The 20,931-nt window shown below is 35.6% G+C and overlaps 1 protein-coding gene across 1 annotated transcript in view; it reads right to left on the reverse strand.

Annotated features, from left to right (window-relative positions):
* The window catches only part of Taf1 (TATA-box binding protein associated factor 1), a 46,214-nt gene extending 25,980 nt beyond the window's left edge, over positions 1 to 20,234 (reverse strand). The window contains exons 1-12 of the mRNA XM_071589644.1: positions 20,147 to 20,234; positions 19,944 to 20,038; positions 19,323 to 19,856; positions 17,546 to 17,656; positions 15,627 to 15,958; positions 12,920 to 13,157; positions 10,958 to 11,082; positions 9,892 to 10,074; positions 5,879 to 6,007; positions 4,793 to 5,007; positions 3,742 to 4,039; positions 1,745 to 1,997 (exon numbers count right to left, since the gene is read on the reverse strand). Coding sequence (XP_071445745.1) covers positions 1,745 to 1,997; positions 3,742 to 4,039; positions 4,793 to 5,007; positions 5,879 to 6,007; positions 9,892 to 10,074; positions 10,958 to 11,082; positions 12,920 to 13,157; positions 15,627 to 15,958; positions 17,546 to 17,656; positions 19,323 to 19,695 — 2,257 coding nt within the window. The 5' untranslated portion in view covers positions 19,696 to 19,856; positions 19,944 to 20,038; positions 20,147 to 20,234. The remainder of the gene's footprint in view (positions 1 to 1,744; positions 1,998 to 3,741; positions 4,040 to 4,792; positions 5,008 to 5,878; positions 6,008 to 9,891; positions 10,075 to 10,957; positions 11,083 to 12,919; positions 13,158 to 15,626; positions 15,959 to 17,545; positions 17,657 to 19,322; positions 19,857 to 19,943; positions 20,039 to 20,146) is intronic.
* Between the last annotated feature and the right edge of the window lie 697 nt (positions 20,235 to 20,931).

Genomic DNA, 20,931 nt, shown 5'->3' on the forward strand with positions numbered 1-20,931 from the left:
TTAAACTGGTTGTTAGTGACCGAAAGTCTATGATCTAAAATAAACAACATACTGCTACAAAAACTGATAATGAAACATATACAATTTTTTGGTATTCACAAAAGGCATAGCCTGTTTATAAATGATTTGCTTGAAATAAATTCAAAATTACATCCAAAATTTACATAATCTTTTTTGAAAAATAAACTTCATATGCATATATGGTAAGGTGTAAAGTTCTCGGCCTGACACAGAGCTGACATTCCAATCGGGGAATATTTGTGATTCCTGCCTGGGTGAACGTATCATTAGTTCGTCAGTCAAGTCTCAACTTGTTCTCTCAAGTAGTTTGTTTACACGTACTGTTGCAGGAGATCTTTCATGTTTATCGTTAAAATGGAAAAACTTGAATTTCGTACTGAGAGATGAGATTAGAGAGGTATCAGGTTAGTGAGATAGCTAAGGCTGCGGGGATATTGGATGATAGGGGGTGAAACACCTGGCACAAAGAATTAGAGATGCAAAAGCTCTGTGGAAGGTGGGTGATGCATTTGCTGAATGCTGATCAAAAGCAAACGCCCAAATGATATTCACAGCAATGTTTGGACCGATTCAAGAGGAAACTGACCGATTTTGTGTGGCAATTTTTCACCATGGATAAGACATAGGTTCATCACTACATGCCAGAAACAAAACAGCAGCCAAAGCAGTGGGTGGCAGCCGGTGGTTCAGCGCCAAAGAAATCGAAGTCGATCGCATCTATCGGAAAGGTCATGGCCAGTGTGTTCAGGGATGCGAAAGGAATCACGCCAATTGACTACCTTGAATAAGGCAGAACAATTACAGGTAAACATTAGTCCAACCTTCTTGACCAGCTGGATGCTGAAATTTGCAAGAAGAGGCTTGGCTCAAAAAAGAAAAAAAACCATCTTTCACCACACCTGCTGTCCACCTGGCACAACCTGCTGTCATCTGCTCACAAAGGTGCGTTGGCGATGGGAAAACTACAGGATTTGGGATACAATTTGTTTGGCCATCCCCCCTGTTCTCCTGATTTAGCAACCTCAGACTTCCAACTGTTCCCAAACTTGAAGAAATTTGTTTCTGGGAAGTGCTTCGCATCCAATTAAGAAGTTGAGAGAGCCATAGATGGATATTTTTACAGCCTTCCTGACTCTAACTTCTGGGAAGGAATACTGATGTTGGAGAAATGCTGGACCAAGTGTGTTAAAGTCAAGGGAGATTACGTAGAAAAATAAAATAACTTTTTAACTAAAAATCACAGTCTCTCATAGTCAGGCCAAGAAATTTTCACCTCACCCTCGTACTTAATACACCACTATTATTTAATGCTGAGACTTTTACTTTACCTCATCTTACAAGCCTCTTCAGCTACAGCCATCATGACGTTCTCTATCCCTAAATTTCTCTCATGTCATTTAATCTTATTTCAAATATCTGTTTCGTAATTTGACTCACTTCCATTTTCTCAACATGACCAAACCAGTGTCGCACAGCTCTTTCATTCTTGCCTATTATTGGTGCATTCAATACACATTCCTCCATAACCCACTCATTCTTCACCTTACCTCTTCAATTTTATTCTCAAGCACTCCTCAAGAAACCCATGCCCGCTGAATTTTGTTAACATAAAATGCACAATCCTTCAGTAAAATTGCACAACATGGAATGAATCAGGGATAAAAGAGTTAAGTCATTATGGGAACACATAGTATGTGAAATGAACAACTGCTTTATTACTTACCACCAGCACCAACCCGAAGAAGGGGGAGTAGATGAGAATCAGCAGATCGAGGCAAATAATGGCGATCATTGGACACATTGAATGGGTCTCCGTCAGTGGGTGATTTCGGTGGTGGTGGAAGGTCCTCTTCTTCTTCGGCAACATTAATGACTCCCGCTTTACCCAAAAGAAGTTTTGACTTTTTGACGTGTGGGTGAGGAATTTTGACCTTTGCAGGTGGTGGAGCATTAGGATTCCTTCGCATCTGTTGGGCCTGGAGATAAAAATAATACGAATAGAATCACATACCTGCTCAAACATAGGAATACAGTAAACTCTCAATTCTCTACGCTAATTGATTTATGAAAGAGCATGGATTATTGAAAACCAGAGATAACCGAAATACATGGAAAATATAGTAAAGCAAGAAACAGATATACAAAGAGACAATCATTTTTCATTCCATGTGATTAATTCGAGTTTTTTAGCAATGGAAAGTAAACTTTTCCCATTTTCAGCCATTTTATAAGGGTGGAATTATAGATTTAAAACATCACAGAACTATCATAAAGTAGAAAGAACTTTTCTTAGAAAGCTAAACCAATCATGTAACCGAGAATAAATGAATGAGTGGTAAAGGATGAATTTCAAAAAAGGAATGTTATTTTGTCGATTCATATTCATCATATAATCCTGATTAATATTATGTATTTGCTTGCCTATGAGAACATGAATTTCTCATGGCTAATGAATGCAACGGAAACAAAAATGAGAAAGTATGGAAAGTACAAAAATGTTTTAATTAAAACATTAAATACTATTGAAAACTCTTGATTTTGTGAAATTAAAAACTTTTAAGAAAGCCCTGATATTTCAAACTTGTACTTTTTTAAAAAGCATATCGAAGTTCCAAAGCATATAATAATCTTTAATTTTATGAAAATTTCAAGGTGCTGGGAAGATAGTAGCACAAATAATTCACTAAATAGATAACCTACACATGAATAATGGAGAGTTGACTGTAATATAACAGTGACCATTAAAGCATTCCAGGGAAATAACAAACAAGAAGTTATAGTCCCTGTCTAATGAATTGATTATTTTACATTTGAATACACATGCCCTCAAAGCAATTAAAGTTGAGAGGCAATCATTCTCTCAGAGTTACTAAGTGTTGTCACAACTAAGGTTATGTCATCTTACATAAAATTAAAGAAAAAGCATGCCATAGTGAGATGAATGAGAAAAGTTTACACAAATAAAAGAAAAGCTCTTATCACTCATTTTCACTTTGAATGCCATTTTCACATAAACATCTCTCTCATCTAGGACAGTATATGACATGTAATCAACAACAAAATTGTTTAATATGAAAAGCTTTTTCCGTCACACTCAGTAAACTTGTATAACCTATAATATAAGCAGAGAGTTAAGTTAAAATAAGTCACCTTTAAAACTTCTTCAGTGTGACTCAATCAAGCATCTGGGCACATTACTTTATTCAAGATTTGAGAAATCATATAATGTTGTCTTCAGATTGACTAAAAACAAGATGATTGTACCTTTATGAATTTGAGTGAACAAAACGCCATGGTTTATGATTACCTGTATTGCCCTTATTTCAACTAAACTTTATTTTACTCATTTTAACTTTAATTTTACTTTATCTTAGTATTTTATGAATAGAGAACCCAGAATCAAGTTTTAGTATAAAACCCTTAAATAGTTTTAAAAATTCCTTCTCCAGCTTTATAATTCTAACAAAACTTCCAAGACTTCAAAACGCTACTGATAAAACTAACCCTATATTCCACTAGAGATAATTCATGAAATGAAAATTATAAATTAATTTTTTTCCAAGAAAAGTCAGTACATCAAACAATGAAAGGATCTTTAGATAAGGGACTCTTGGAATTATTAATGCAGTTTTGAAAAATAATTACATCTCCAAATGCTTAAACACTTAGATCATCCAAAGTACAAAGAAACGTTAGCACTTAAAGAAAATCATCACCCACCTGAGCAATTCTGGCTGGATCCACATCGTTGGGAATGCCAAGAATTATGTTTTCATCATTCGCATCAAGGGTGAGGACCTTGGGCCGAGGAATGTACGGCATCTTCTCAGCATCCCAAATGACTTCTTCCTCCCACTTCCCCCACACCAACTCCTCATTGTCCACAGGGAAGATGGAATACCATGTATCATCAAGGCCATCCTCTATCATCCCACCACCAGATGCACCCCCCAGACCCATCATTCCTCCTCCATTCCCACCACCCATTTGCTGCTGCTTGAGGTTCAGAGTTAGATTCCTGTACGAGATATTGAGAAACATGGCATTATTACACAAATACTAAAAAATACCAACATGAGTAAACAAAAAAAATATTAACTTAATTACTGGATTAGGTGACATTATTTTCAAATGATGTGGGCTCAAACTGAGCCCACCCAAGCACCTTCGTATGCTGAAGTTCCTGGTGAGTTTTATTTCCTATGGTTTATGGTTTTTTGTTGCCCCCAGCGATATTTTTTGTAGAATAAAAAAATTCAGGAAAAATAAAAATTTTAAGTTTTCTGAGAAAAATCTAAGAGAGCTGACAGGTATTAAAGAGAATGATCAAATGAAATAGATTGCATGTGCATATATGGAAGTAGATTACAATAAGTACTGTATCATTTAATCACCTAACGAGGACACTGGAAATCCATGCTTTTCTAAATTCCTGTAAATAATTAACAATTTGGTAGGGAGACTGATTTTTGAAAACCTCAAAATTTCAACTGAACTTCTCCTTACTTTCTCATGCTAAAATGCATTAATCACTAAATTTGGCATTACTTGATTATTACTAATAAATTATCCTTATAAAACAAGTACAATCATGCCTGTAATGATACTTCATATAGTAAATAAAAATGGCAGATGTAGATATTTGATATGAAATAAAAATAGTAATAATACCATGAAATTCCAGTATTATACAATGCAAATAACATTTAACAAACACACGTTATTACATCATGCAACAAGAAAGCCTGCAAATATGATCCAGAACACTTACATTTGCTGTGATTTTTGATTCTTTGTATTTCCAAGTCCACCCCCAATACCACTCATTCCAACACTCCCCATGGAGCCAATACCAAGGCGTACAGTTCCACCAATGACTTGGGGAATACCTCCCTTTCCTGGCTGGCTAAATGCTTGGGCTGTGCGATTACCACTGCTAGGGACCCAACCTGCTGCATTATTTTTTGAACTCAATTTCTGCAAGACCTGAAAAATGAATGCGTTCAAAACCAATAATCAAGGTAGATAATTTCATAATGACTTAGTTAGAGAATAGTCATTAAAATAAAATGTAATCAATTACTCCTTTAAGATGACTTCTTCTTCATGAAGTTTCACAATAAGGAAAGATGTGGTATTATCAGGCACAGACAAAACCATAGGAATTTCACTCTACAAGTCACTTTAACCATAACCACAAGTAATTTCTCACTGCTCAAAGATGAGTCATTAGACCAGAATTTAATTTTGTTGGCAATGAATCTTGAGAAGGATGGTCAGGAACATAACACTACACAGGTATGTTCCACTCCGAATGAAGCAAGTTACTGCCACTAGAGATATAGGTTCATGGCCTGAGGAACCTAAATGATTCATGAATTAGAGATTTGATTGCAATCCTTTCAAAAAATCTGAAAGCCTGGTTCTGAGGGTTGTCTAAGCTATGCCCCCGGTAAATAATGGCACAATTCAGCATGTGACAGTGTAAGTTCTTCTGTATTCACCACTATTAATTTCATAATTCATCTGACAAAATTTCAGAACATGAAAATAGATTTGCCAAATTAATAAAAATACATACATGCCAAATTCTTAAGCTAAAAAACATTGAACAGGAAATATAGTAATCTCTTCATTTTTTATCACAGCTGTTCTCATTCTTCCTGGTGTATACAGAATGTAGCAATATGAAATATTCATCTCATTGAAAAAATTCTAGAGTCAAATCTAAGAGAAATGTACAACCATTTATTTTGAAATGTTGCCGAGTGTATTAAGAGATCTTTTGAAGTGTAAAAAAGTTCCAAACCTGAACTTAACATTTATTTTCACTATTTAATCCAACATATGAATTTACCTTGTGTTTGATATCTTCTCCATTCCAAACAACTTCATCTTCCCAAAGAAGTTGTGAAACCATAAGGAAGGCACCCTCTGGAATCCCATCTTTATCTTTCTCCTCCCCATCTGAAGCAACATCATCTGCCTGACACAAAAAAACAACAATAATATTTAAAAATAGAGTGAACATTATTTAAGTAACCTATAGAAGTCTCTATCTTTTTTTGATGGAGCGTTGTTTCCTTAATATGCTCACATTAAGACCTTTACCAGAATTACTATCCTATAAATAAACCTTCCTCTTACCTCCCTGGCAAACTCCCATACCTTAAATCACCCACTTCCTACACAAATACAAATCGACATAAGTCCTTTAGTCTCATACCCACCCATACCTGTCTGCTACCACAACTCATGGGGGCAGAAAGGTGCGGGCTATTCACATATATCCATGAATATGGAAATGTAAAAAATTGATCTGAGGCTGCTGCCTATGGATTAAAACTGGTAGTACCTTAAAAAATTGTGTGAAAGTGATTTTTTTAACAATTCAAAATACAATTTCACAAAGTTGAGCTATAAATCACTGCTTTGCTTTAAACAACTCATAAAAGCTCTAAAACAATTTTTTTTAAAGAAGTTCATATGATTTGGAAGATTTAAAAAAAATTTTATAATTATTTTAAATAAGTGAAAACATTGATGAACACCTTTTCGTTCAATGTTTCACCTGCTTATAAGTATTTTCAACACATTGGCTTTCTTGGCATTGCAGTCAACTTCAGATGAATAAGGCGACAAACAGTTTAAAAACTGTTTGTTTAACTGAACTAACAGAGACAGTTATAAATCACATGCAGATTAAAACCAAAACAGAAATGTATCCATCAACATCATTTCATAGAAGCTTTCAAAAAAATGGAAATTAGCTGTGTTAGATTTAATGTATAATGGGGGATGCGTAAAACTCTATTATTATTATGAATTTCCAAGGCAATATCTGAGCTAATTCAAAAAAATCAATTAAGTCCAAAAAAATGTATTAATTGAAATCTGGGCAGGTATGCTTGAAGCTGTCTGGTAAGTTCAATTTCTGATCTAGGATTACATATTAAAACTACACACACACATGCCAGAAACATCTACTCTTCCACACTAAAAAATATAAAGGAAAATACTTGTTGGCACTAACTAATCTATTAAGACATGGTCGGCTCCAAAATCAGTACCCTTCTCATTAATTATAATTACAAATTAGCTATTTATAACTTCGTTAGGTTTTTCTTTTTTCTAAAGAACTGCCTTAACCATTTAAACCCCCCTCTCACGCTCAAGAATGCATTAAATCCACAGAGTATTGTGCACAATTGCAGAGTAATGTGGTAGGACTGTAACTTCTACAATGGTAGCTGGAAAGTTTCTCAGAATCAATACCAGACGTCAGCACAAGCGCAATGACTTTCCCCTATCGTAATAAGTAATCCTTAATGAGTACACATGTAATGCTTCAGTGCTCTGGGAAGAGATCTGGGGGGTAAATGTTTCTCAGTAGTTGTTCCCATGTAGTGATTTGTGAAGATCGATAAAATTGAGATTCAAGCAGTGATTTAATACATTAAATGAGGAACACAATATATATTTCCACTGTTCTTTATTTACATACAACTAGTTTCAATGCTAAAGTATCATCATCAGATACACATTAATCAAGTCGCCGCCCATTTATATACCATTCATGAGGGAGAGGAGGGGTGGGTGAGAGAGGGAGGAGGAGGACGGGAAAAAAGTGGGGTTGCGATCGGCGTTGATAGGAAGGGGGAGAGGGGTGTTAATCGTCAGGAAAGGTGATTGGTGGGTTCAAATTCGGGGGGGGGGGGGGGGGTTGTAGGGTCTTCGTATGAAGGAAAGGGGTACTTCCAGGATTGGGGAGAGGTATTCAAACAATAAATCGTTAACCAAATGACCGGTTTTTTAATTCTTTCTGATTTCCAGCTCTTCCCACTTGTCCATCCTCATTCCTTTTTCACTCTTGTGTAACAGTTCTGGGTTGAAATCACTCCCATGGTTTTCTTCCCATAGATGCTTGGCGAAGTGTGATTGCTTGAGGTCACAGTTTCTAAAACAGCATTTGTGTTCCTCCACCCGTGTTTTTAATGATCTCCCCGTTTGACCTATATATATAGCACTACAGTCCTTACAAGTTAACTTAGAAGTGCCATGTTTATTTTGTTTCCCAACTTTGTCTTTCGTAGTATTCAAAAATGATTTTAAGTTATTTGTATTGTGAAACGCTATTCGAAATTTTTCTCTAGGAAAGAGGTTGGCTAATTTTTGGGAAATCAATCCATAATAAGGGAGGTGGAGGAAATAGGTTACACCATTTGTAACCTATTTCCTCCACTTTAACTGGCTTGAACAAAAGATTGTATGCTTTGAAGGAACGTTTTCTTTGTAGTATCTATTCAATTCAATTTTCTTTGTAGCCATTTTTCATTGCTAAATCTTTAATCGTTTTGAGTTCTTGAACAAAATTACTTTTGGAAAGAGGAATGGCCAACAGTCTGTTTAGTAGTAAATGAAAAGTGGAAAGCTTGTGCGATATGTGATGGCGAGAGTTGAAGGGTCTGTGGTGGTGCTTTTCTGGAAAATTGCAACTGCAAAGTCCTGTCCCATTCCCAACAATGTGATATCTAGAAAATTTATTTGATTATTTTATTCTTTCTCACAAGTGAAACTGATACTTTCGAATTAGGAATTTAGGTTATTCATAAAATTTTCTGTCTATCAGTGCCTGTCCATATAGCAAAGATATCGTCTATGTATTAAAACCACTGAGTTTCACTGAGGTAAGTTGTTTATTTCTATTTAATTCCAAGAACTTTTCTAATCACCCTCGTATATTAGGATTAAGTGGCACCAACATGCCCTCGCCCACAAACATCCCTCTTCCATTTCACAAACCACTTCCATTAATCAAACCATTAAACAAAGTTCACACCAAGAATACTACACTTACAAAAATTCAGCAAAAAAATCGACATCCTAAAACAAATGGAGATATTTCTTCACAGCAAAAACACCTCTATCTCCATCTTAAATAAGAACATATTCCCCCACGTTCACTCAGACTAATATAAGGGTCCATTCCCCCATCTACCTCTTGCTTAATCCACCCAAACTCTCTAAATACCATGAACTTTCATAAAGCCTACAATGCATGCACCAAACAACAGTAATCATCCAATTTGTAACTGCCACCTCCTGTCTTCATAGTATCACCCCTCGGCAATGGCTACCTTGTAACTGTTGTCTCCCAGCCAATCTGACCCTCCCCTCTCTTTAACCTCATCCTCCATTGAATTCCCCTGACTAGTTTTGCACATATTGCTAATTTGGAAAATACATCAGACTGGGTCCAGTGTTTCCAATAAATTAGCAAGAGAGTAAATAAAGCATATTACTTACAAATATTGTGCAATTAGAAATCACATTACCTATGTGGGTTATTGATAAAATATATGAACAGTATACATATATCACCATCACACACATAATAGTAGAAATTATGTTATTTTTTGCTGAAATAATTTATTCAATGAACTTCAGATTCACATAACTTTTGATGAATCAGTTTGTAACCATAATCAGAAAGTTGGAGCATCCTCACTGACCACAAATAGCAAATGTTGTTCTACTTTACATATTTATGTTATGATTACAATTAATTTGGAACTATATGTTTATCTTCACCTTAGCATTCAGAAATTTGCCTTACCATGCTAATAATATTCCCTACAATTAGAATTTTCATCTGTAAATTTCAACATAGGATTTAAGTACAAGCAGATTAGCATGGATCAAATCACCTAAGACACACCCACATTGACTTAAGATCAACATCAGAAAAAGCTACAACTTAATTTAAACAAAATATAACTCTTGTACCGTGGCATTCAAGTTCTTTAGAAGCAATGTATTGCATAAATTATATAGGATGAATATTTTGTAAGGTAGCAGATTTGCTCTTACCTCTTCCTTCAGCTTGAATCCATAGTTAAAGCCTTCACCAGTCTCTGGGACATCAAGCATGTCATACCAAATTTGTGCAGGACCAAATCGCCAGTCTGCAACTCTTGGACCCATATCCGCTCCATCACCCTGCTCTTGACCCCCATTTACACCACGAGCTTCACTGGCTTGCAATAACTTTTCCTGTTAATCAATTAATTCAATCTTCAATAATATCTGGATCAATACCAAAGCACGAGTATGGAAGTATAAATGTAAAACAAATTATAGTTTATCATGGCAATAGTTGAATATGATCCCAGGTTAATTTTGATGTACATAATAATTTCTTGGTTTGAGCTAACTGTAAAATGCTTAATTCTTACTTTGAAAACCCACATCATTACCATGGGTCCTGATTTCTTATCAAAGGAATTTTGTTGGCACACTAACAAAAACTTCCATAAATATAATGCCAACCATTACGAGCATTATATACTAGCACAACAAATACAGAGTATCAAACACAAGTTATGAGATGGAGCTCCATTTAGGAAACAAATAAGTCTGTGGCCTTTAGAATCTGGTTTAATATATATCATTCTGAATTATATATTCTAAATATTTTATCATGTATCCCCATAGCAATCCAAAAACTAAGTGAAACCTAAGGAAATTGTCAGGTAAAATGCTATTACGCAGCATAAAAAAAGGATATGAACTTGAACATTAAACAAGCTATATTATAACTTCAAATTCTTAAAATTTATGCTTGGAAAATCTAAACAAAATTCCTCTCAATTTATTTCTTTTTCTTCCTATGTCCATGGTTTCTCGATTCCTTTGTCACCCACTCCAATGGTGAGTTCCATGATCCTATACAATGTGCATATGTTCTAAAAAGCTTAAATTCAGAGAGTGCTAATAGATGAGGTTTCAAAACAATGGAGTACATTTAAATAAATTAATTCCATTTAAATGACACTTAAATTGATTACTTTTCAGCAATGTATTTCATCCAATATGAAATGACAATGAAATAAATTGAGGTGAACTTGATATTTGAATTGTAATAAATAAAACTTACCTCATCATCAGAAGCACATTCATTAGATGGTGGAGGAGGTGCATATTGCATTCCCCAAGGATCACGTGTCCCTCTCTGACCATTTGTCTGACCTCTTGAGTCTTGGTCCGAGCCAGAATCTGAGCCTAAGCAATTGACATGGAATATAATTACTGATAAATATAATTACAAGGGATACATACAATAAAGATAGCATAACTGTGCAGGGAGCTTATCCATTGAGTATTTCTGTACAACATAATTTACTTAATGAACCCTCAATTTGAAATATGCAATGAAAAAAGTCAATATTACTATGGTGTTGGATGAAAATGCCTCATTCATGGTTCGCTGGGAGATAAAAATAAGTGAATTTTACAGGAAAATGTATGCCAAAGGATATAATGATTACCAGACATTACGGGAAATTACAAAATGCAAACTGTTAACTTTAAGGGCTTTCTCTACAGTAAGATTTCCTCATGAAATCAAGGACCTTGTGAGAGAGTAAACTAAAAAATAGTTGAATTTAGTTGTTTGCAATGAGCATTTCCAAAAGTTCACATATACACACATACAAAGATGTTTACTTTTAGCAAGCCTTTTCAACCAATTGGATCAACCTTTCACCAGATTCAATAGACCACAAATAGCTTTCTAGTACTGTCATTCAGAAATTATAATTGATATAATCAGCTACTTGATGATTTGAAATCATAAATTCTTAGCCTTGCTACAAAATGTAATGTGCTTTCTTTTTCTAGTACTAACTATATTGATGGTATGCTCGTGAATATATGAAACTGGGACCATATTTGGGTTTCTCCATATTCCCTCAATTAAGTTTGCAAACTGATTAGAAGATGCTATGGATTGGAACATTTTCAGGTTATTAACAATCTTTTCCTTCAAAGTCAATATTAATAATGGCTTACGTTCATTTAGTCATGATTTTTTATATTCTCTAGATACATTTTACCCTTGCCAAACATTTTCAATGAATGATTACCCAGTGTCATCATCTACACATAATTCTACACAGATTAATAAATTGAGTGGGTTCATTAAAAATTCATGTGAACAGAAGCACTTTAAATTGTACAAAAGAAGCAAAGTAGAAAGATCCACCACGAAGTACAGTGATAAAAAAATATGGGTAACTTCATGAATTTTCTTATGACAATAACTTATTGTCAATTGGTGTTGAAAAGAACCTTCTGGCTGCTAGCAGGTGGAGGTTATTGAAGCTACTCCACATTCAAAGTGAACATCATAGTGTAGTGGCAAATCTCTTCTCAGCATGGAAGGGAAACTGAAACTATCAATCAGCAAGGGCACACACAAGGTCTTTGCTTCCTCAAGATATACAAATCACTATGCAAATATGACAAGCACATTGGAGGTAAATAAATGGAAAAAACTGCCAAACTGACATACTCGAGATTAAATAAATAGAGAGTAAAAGCTGGTGATAATGTTGAGATAATCTTGAGAAAGAGGCAAAAAGAGATGGATAGAGGGAGATGTCGAGAATGGGGAAGCCTCTCCTCCACAGTCAGCTGCATGACATTACTGTGCACGTCCTTATCTAAGGGATATCTATGGTAGTATGTATTAAGGTAGAAGCAATTTCACAGCTTAGAAACTTGTGCTATTGGCAGAAGTATTGCTATCACCCTATCAACAAACATTTTAATACCTAAAGGTAGTATGTATATCAGAGGCAGGAACATATAGAGCTCACATGGTTCTAAATCCTACAGCATGTTAAAACCTTACATTCGGAGTAGGATTCATGTTCCATTCCATACGTTGCCTGTGTTTCTGAGAAAAGGTACCCAGAAAATACTAAGACTTCAATTGAATTGGGGGTGTCCAGAGGCATAACATAAATTTGATGCCAGGAACCACATATTTATGTTGATTATTTGGGCTACCTTTAATAATAAATTCCAAAAGCATTAATATTAATTTCTATGTTACCTGTAGCAGGTTGAACTCTTGACACCTGGTGTTTGCGATGCTTTCTTCTACGCTTGCGGACACTACGCCATATCTGAGGAAGAGATGTAGCTTTTCCAGGACCAAAAAGTCTAGAAAAACGAAGAACTTTGTCGGGGCGGAAGTCAGGAAATAATGCCGTCACATCTATGCCAGCGTATTTAGATGGTAGCATTGCAGCTAAAGGAGTTTCCAGCTTCCGACTCATTGAAGTTCCATCCTGTCACCACACACAGAAGGAAAGGATTTAAGTGATTAATACACAATTTCTGAATGCGCAGAAAGAATAATGTATGTTTGACAAATAAACAATCAATTATATGAGTAAAATCATATCCAGCAAATTATTTTTCCAAATACACTTCGTGACTGCAAAATTTTATTCATGGAGCATTGGGCTCTGTGACCCCTCAATATGATAATTAAAAAATAGGTTTCATATATATAGATATCCATTTCACATGCTACTACATAACACATTATCCCAGCTATGATGCACATTGTTGCCATTCCTTTGAAGTTTATCAGAAAAAATAGTGGACAATTGTCTACTATTAGCCTCTTAAAATGCTAGCTTCCAGATTCATAAATACAAATATACTGAATTTCATTTTAGTAAGCCTACCAGTCAGTTAGTGGAAAGAAAGAATTGAAAATGACATTGATTGATATCTACTGGGCACTGCTCTAGCCCTCTTCTAGTAATCCACCAAAACTCATCAAGTGAAGCACAAAGAACACCAGGTTAGTTGTCAGGGTAAGGGTTTTATGGCAAGTCTATAAATGAGTACCTTAAACCCACGGATGAAGAAGAAGAAGAAAAACTGTAAACATCACAAATCAATCCTCAATGCACCCAAAATTTAGCCTAGGTAGTGAAGTTGGCATCACCTTTGTCATTTTTATCTCCAGGAAGAAAGTTAAGTTTTATATTTTGCACAACATATGCAAAATTACTCCACCGGGTAAGCTGGTGCATATGTTTTCAAAGAGTTTGCATTACTTTGAATAAGTACTGATTCAACTGTACACTTGTTTAATTAAAAAATACTAATACGCCCCAACTTGATACAGGCAGATGCCATCCACTCCATCCTAACTCTAATAGTGGTACGCTAATGCTAATGGGTGGAAGATGGACAAAACATAATTGAAAGACCCTCTGTATTCTTTAGTGGGAATCTTGAGTTCCATGTACACTGCATATGCCTAAGCAGCAGTATGAAGTGTTGGGCCTGATTAAGTGTAATACTTGAAAGATCTCGGTGATGCTACTCATCATTTGAGCATCTGGCAACAACTGTTTAGTCCAATTACAAATATACTTTGTACTATCAAGTTAATAATTTTTACAAAAATACTCAGAAGTGCAATTACCATTTTAAAATGGCATAAAACAAGCTCAGGGAAGAGCCAAAATACTTCACAATCAAGAGTAAGAATTGAAATTTAGTCATACAAGTACCTTACCTCAAATGCAACCTCAGTTATATTGCAGTTGTCAGTTAAAACCCCTTATATCAGAATCTTAAGAGGGGGGTACTCTAACATTTTAAGCACTTCCAAACTTCATGATTAAAAATAAGTGATGGAGTAGCATGTGACTAATTGCAATATCTAATGACCTGAACTTCATTCATCATTGTGAATTCTGGCATTTGTCTGGTCCAAGCAAATAATTTTTGTGTGATTGAATTTAAAAAAATTAAAATCCACATGTGCATATAGACAGTGTCATGTGGCACACAAGTCCCAAATAATCACAAAGGTAAAATCAGTCATTAAACAAAAGTACTCTTAAAGGAAAAATAAATCTCTTTCACAAAGCAAGAAAATCCTAATCTTCTTAACACCAATCAATCAGCAAGAAAAATAAATAAATAAATAAAAATGCTGTTACATATAATTTTACATCACACGTCAATCAAATTATTACATATATTCCCTACATATTTTCTTAAAAGTATGCATCCTACTAGGCAAGGGCTCGAATAGTTTTGCAGGTAAGGTGTTCCAATCAACAATTGTTATATTTAGAAAAGAAAATTTTGGGTTCCCGGCCTCTTTCCTATGATCTGCCCAAGCTTTCTCCCCATTCAGAATACGGAACATTCCGTAAAGTCTGCTTATTTTTCTTCTACTTGGTAGAGGTTCCCAACCCAGCGTTTTAAACATGTCAGAGACACTCTCAATCCTCCTATGCTTCCCTAGTACATATCGGGCAGCCTTACTTTGTATCTGTTCCAGTTTTTTGATATGACCTTCTTCATGAGGGTCCCATACAAGAGATTCGTAGATTCATACTCTAACATTGGTCTTACCAGGGTCTTATATGCCTTTTCCTTAGTTGCTCTATCGCTCCCTTTGAGGTTTCTCATCACCCAATGAAGAGTTTTGAAAGCTTTCTTAAAAATGTACTCCACGTTTAGCCCCCACCCTAAATCCTTGGTTAAATATACACCTAAGTATTTGCGGCTATCACTTCTAGGAATGACATTTTTTGAGAATTTATAGTCCCTATTGTTTCCATTTACCTCCATTTTTTGCATTTGTACCAGTGGGCGACTTCTCAAAAGTTACATTTGTGGCTTCCAGACAGTTTCTTTGAGTTTGAAGATTGGTGTTTTGCAATCCCATTTCTATTGCTTATTCCCTTATGCACAACAAACAAAATTTTACATGTAAATACCTTTTTTGAACTTTCTGACTCTCCGCTGGCCTCCTCCTTGCATGGCTCCTGTTTGATGCCAGAAGTTTGAGCATTGGAAGTTGGTTTACCAGTTCCATCTCTCCCTGTATTCTCTTCTTTCTTAATGATCTCTCCACTTGGACTGGACGATCCACCTGACCCTTCAGGCAATGAACCAGTTCCTGGCTCCCTCTTGACATCTGCAGACGAAATCTGCTTATCTGTGGCAGACAGTGGGGGAGGTGGTGGCATCAGTTGAGTATCTGACTTTCCATTCTGCTTGTACTGTCCACTCACTGCTGGATCCTCATCATCTGCATCATAGTCCACTCCTGAAAGAAAGGAGGTTCCACTTGACAGATACTGCCAATAAACTCACAGAAGAAATCACACTGGTATTGTATGAATGATAATTCTGAGCCATATTTTTACCAAATTTTGAAGCCTTGGTACAAACAAATATCCCTAGATATTTTTCTAATAAAAAGGAAATATATATGTATCATTAACAATGAACTACTTATTTCAATCCTTTTTTTTTTTACAAATAAGAGTTAACATTTCCAGTTGCTTCTTGTAGTAGTAGTTTTTAGGGGAGGCGACCGACAGCTAAGGTCATTTGCGCCATAGGGGATGGACAGGAAAGGGTGAAGGGAGGAGAGAAACCCGGCGTCGGCATTAGCCTGCTCTTTACAAAAGGCGCCAAGGGGTCCACAGCTTAACGTCCCATCCGACGGACGGCGTACTCACTCAAAGTGCCCTCCAAAAAGCACCTCAAGTAGGGATTGAGATACCTCTGAAAAATATTCAACACCGCCGGGATTTGAACCCGAGCCCTCTGGGTGGGAAGCCAGTACGTTAGCCCCCGCACCATCTCGATCCCCCCAGTTGCTTCTTTCCACCATAAAAGAAAAGATGAATATGATACAAAGCCCCAAACAATGCATAGATAATTTTCTTTGAATAAACTATATACATAATTTTTTTTTCAGCATGGAACTCATTGTTGTATTTTACATTAACTTAATTCAAAAAATTGTTCTAGTAAACACTTGTTTCACTTTATGGGACAAGTAGTAGTTTTTAGGGGAGGCGACCGACAGCTAAGGTCATTTGCGCCATAGAGGATGGACAGGAAAGGATGAAGGGTGGAGAGAAACCCGGCGTCGGCATTAGCCTACTCTTTACGAAAAGCGCCAAGGGGTCGGCAGTTTAACGTCCCATCCGACGGACGGCGTACTCACTCAAAGTGCCCTCCACAAAGCACCTCAAGTAGGGATCGAGATACCTCTGAAAAATATTCAACACCACCGGGATTTGAACCCGCGCCCTCATGGTGGGAAGCCAGTACGTTACCCCCGCACCATCTCGACCCCCTTTATGGGACAAGAGTGTTGAATGAATTATACTTGTAATGCAAGGTTCCACTGTATTTGACTTGTTTCGCCACTCTCTTTCATTTTAAAATTGCCATGCCCTTCAGCTGGCAAGAGTAGTTACACACTGTCATTCTCATATTTCATATTTACTTACCATTATTTCACATACGCTGAATAAACTTCCTCGACACAAAGTTAGTTTATTTACCTCTTCACTTGATCTGCTCAGATCAAGAAGAAATATAAATAAAAAAGTCTTTCTACCTCTTTTCATTTACTTGTCCACAAATTAGAGGTCTTTTTACTTTTTAAGAATCATTGTTTAACATTTTCACCAGCATGGAACATTAAATAATATGGCTATGAGAATATGTAAGCAAACAGAGAACTAAAAAGGAAATGCACATGTGACTTAACAATGATGCCAATATTGGGAGACACAAAGGAATAAAGAGATATTCCTGGCAGGATGCTCGAACCGCTGATACCACACCAATCAAGGGCCACCAACTTATGACAAAACAATGTAAATATAATTACCATCTTCTATCCTTGGTGCTTCAAGTGAGTTCAGAATGGTCCTTTCATCTTCGGCCATCTCATTTATATCTGAATAGTCTACAGCTGAAGGTGACTTCACGCCATAATCAGCTATAAGTGAATGAAGAAAAAATTGTCAATTTTCAATTGTCACACAAAATTCATCTTAAAAATTTTAAATGGGTCAAAATTAAGTTTCTGACTCCAATATTGCATATTAATAAAATATATTAGTTAACAATAATCTGCCATTGAATTATATAAAAATATTTCAATAAAAGTAACGCAATATTAATATTTGCATTAATAACCAAAAAGCAGGTCTATAGGCTATGATATTTTAGCATGATCGCTCCATATATGGATCATTGCCACTTGGGCACATTTAATATTTATCATTAACTTCCTTTTTGATGAACATATTTCTCCAAACAGTACCAATTTACTTATGTTGACTGGAACACATAAATAATTGTCCTGTTTTTCCATCACCCTGTTGTTTAATCTTGTCGTTAAGGGCATGCAACAGCATACAAAAAACCCTAGAAGTAAGTATCACTCTTGTATTTACCTCTTCAGGGGACTAAAACTAATGCGAATTTCAAATAAATCTAAAATACAGCTAGATTTCTACTCTAATTGCATTCCATCCACCATGTCAATATAAATTATCAATGTAATATTCCTGGAATATTGAAGACTGAATATTGTTTACAGTAAAAATTAATGATGAATTTTTTAACTAAGATTGGTGACTAAAGTCATATCAGTAACTTTAAGTCTAACATGGCATGGACTTTTACTGACTTGCCTCATAGTGCTTTTCTTCATCTTAGCAAGGAGGCAGAAACTAATGTTCACCATCACAAAAATCTTACATGAAGGAAAAACAAACTGCACCTAAACCACCATCACAGGATTTTAACTTCACATGGGCCAATAGCTACAGGTGTTAAATTCAATAAAGACTGGGTCCAAAGATATTTAAATAGTCGGTATTACCCAAAACATAGTTTTTCTTTAAAAAATAACCCATACCAATGTCCAGATATACCTAGATTAGGGCTACATTATGAATCTTACATTAATATAATTTTAAGTTTTTTTCTTCATCTAACTTCAGTATTTATGGAATATAATGGAATTGCATTTGGTAATGTGATTTCACAAATCAACTAACAATTAAGTTATTATAACTACTGAGATAAATAACTTTCAGTACATCCTATGCCAACTTTCACGTCCTGTTTACAGGCAAGTCCTTTAGAAATGATGAAGAGATAGAAACTCGAGAGGCTTCTTAATATCGTAGGCGAAGAACTGATGACAGAAAACCATACAAATGGGAACGATGTTAATGGTATCTACGTAAGATACTAATGAACACTTCCGCTACAAACCACATGAGTTTATTAATGGCTTCAATTTAAATCACTGACCTTACGATAGTTAAATTTTAAATTGACATTCTGAACTGGCCATAAGCTGAGGAGGGTTACATTGATATAAAAAATGCACCAATATTGGTTACGTCTAACTTATATCTCTTTTACATTAATCCCAATTAAGCCATGCCCATTGGGCTAATAAACTTGAAGGCATTTCTAAAAATAAAATTAAACCACTTCATTTTTAAACTTTATAATTTTTCCCATAAAGTAACTTACGGGCAGTGACTTAACTGTAGATTTAAAAGGTCGCATCAATTAATTTTACTAATTCTTCTGATGGTAACACCGAGCAGACTTTCAATTGAAGTCAAAATCAATTAACTTACTTTCATCAGTAATTGATTTACGACGAGAATAGCTATTTCTGCCACCTTCATCATCGTAATCATCTGAGTCACTGTCGGATTGACTCCTCCTTCTCTTCTCAGGTTCTTCATCATCGTCTGTTTTGGAATTTCTTGAGCTGCAACTTATGCTACCAATACCCATCACTTCCCGAAGTAGAGGCCCAAACCCTCCAAGTCGGGCCAGGGAAGCGAGCTGTCCTTTAGACTCATTATCAAGAAGTCCATCATCTTCCAGTTGTCCTGCTTCATTTATGTTACCAAACAAAAACCCTGTAAGATTTAAACCAGGGCTTCGACATTTTTCTTCGTCCTCTTCCCCATCATCGCTGCTATCTCCCATCGTCGGCATCATTAATGCAGTTAATAGCTGTTCAGCAACCAAGAATTTCAAAAGCCATAACTATGTTGTAAACAAGGCGTCCTAGAAAGTGTTTCCATAATGACTCTAACGCCAGGATTCTACCTCTCTGATTGCCTTCCACAAAAGAAAACACAGGCGACGATAGTTCAACACTGTCAAAACAAAAAATCTGTTTACATATTAAACTTTAAACTTAGGTTATTGTATAAAATCTCAAATGTTTACATCCATCCACCCACCGAAAGCTGACGACGATTGAAAACAAAGAAGAGTCTTGAAATGAGTGTGTAGAATTACTGTCGACTGCTGATAGGTGGCCATTTTTCATCAAAAACTGGAAGGGAGGGGGTAATGCATGAGATGATAATTACAATCTAATTTATTCAATTCAATTGCATGACATTTAATTATAAGTAATAAACTCAAAATTTTTATAGCTAACTTATCAAAAATAGAGAAAACGGGAATTATTTCGTTTTCAATAGTGGTGATACTTTTCCGTCATCCGCCTTTGACTAAAAATGGCGTCTTTTACTCAAGAGTTGATGTCAGCGATGCCAGTGCGCTTCGGATATTTGTGACACTATGAAAAATATGAACAAATATAATGCGAAATTATCCCGGTTAGGAAGGAATGAGTTAAAAACATTTCGTAAGTCTGGTTGCCGGAGGATTACTCCTGTTAGCACCATTTTATTGGAAGCGGCGAATTTTCGTTTTAAATTTCTCCTTAGTTTTACTTGTTAAGACTTCAATCCAAACCGAGCTTAAAAAAACTTCGTCGACGGTAGTAACCAATGGTCATTCTCCTTCTGGAAATATTGATTAATCTCTAAAACTAGTTAAGTTCTATTTTTCTTGCTTTTCTTTTCCAAAGTTGTAACAAGTTTTTAATATGATCTATGAATGCAAATTACTGAATATTTTATCGGCGGTCGTTGTTTCCTTAAGTGTTAATCAATGATTATCATTATATATATATCAACGAATAGATTATTTACGAATGAGGATTTTCCGGGCAGTAAATAAATATCATTAAATAAATATTTTGACAATGATCGTGTGATGGAAACGAACGACCATCCTGCCCTAATTCTCACCACATACAAATATAACTTCCCACTTTAAGGCCTAGTCTCCTGAATACTGAAGCCAGATACTTTGATGCTACATTTACTAATTACAAGGCTATATCGATTTAAAGAATGCCTGGTCTATAAGAGTAGC

This window comes from Hetaerina americana, unplaced genomic scaffold (assembly GCF_022747635.1).
Source record: "Hetaerina americana unplaced genomic scaffold, ioHetAmer1.1.p SCAF_4, whole genome shotgun sequence".
Lineage (NCBI taxonomy): Eukaryota > Metazoa > Arthropoda > Insecta > Odonata > Calopterygidae > Hetaerina > Hetaerina americana.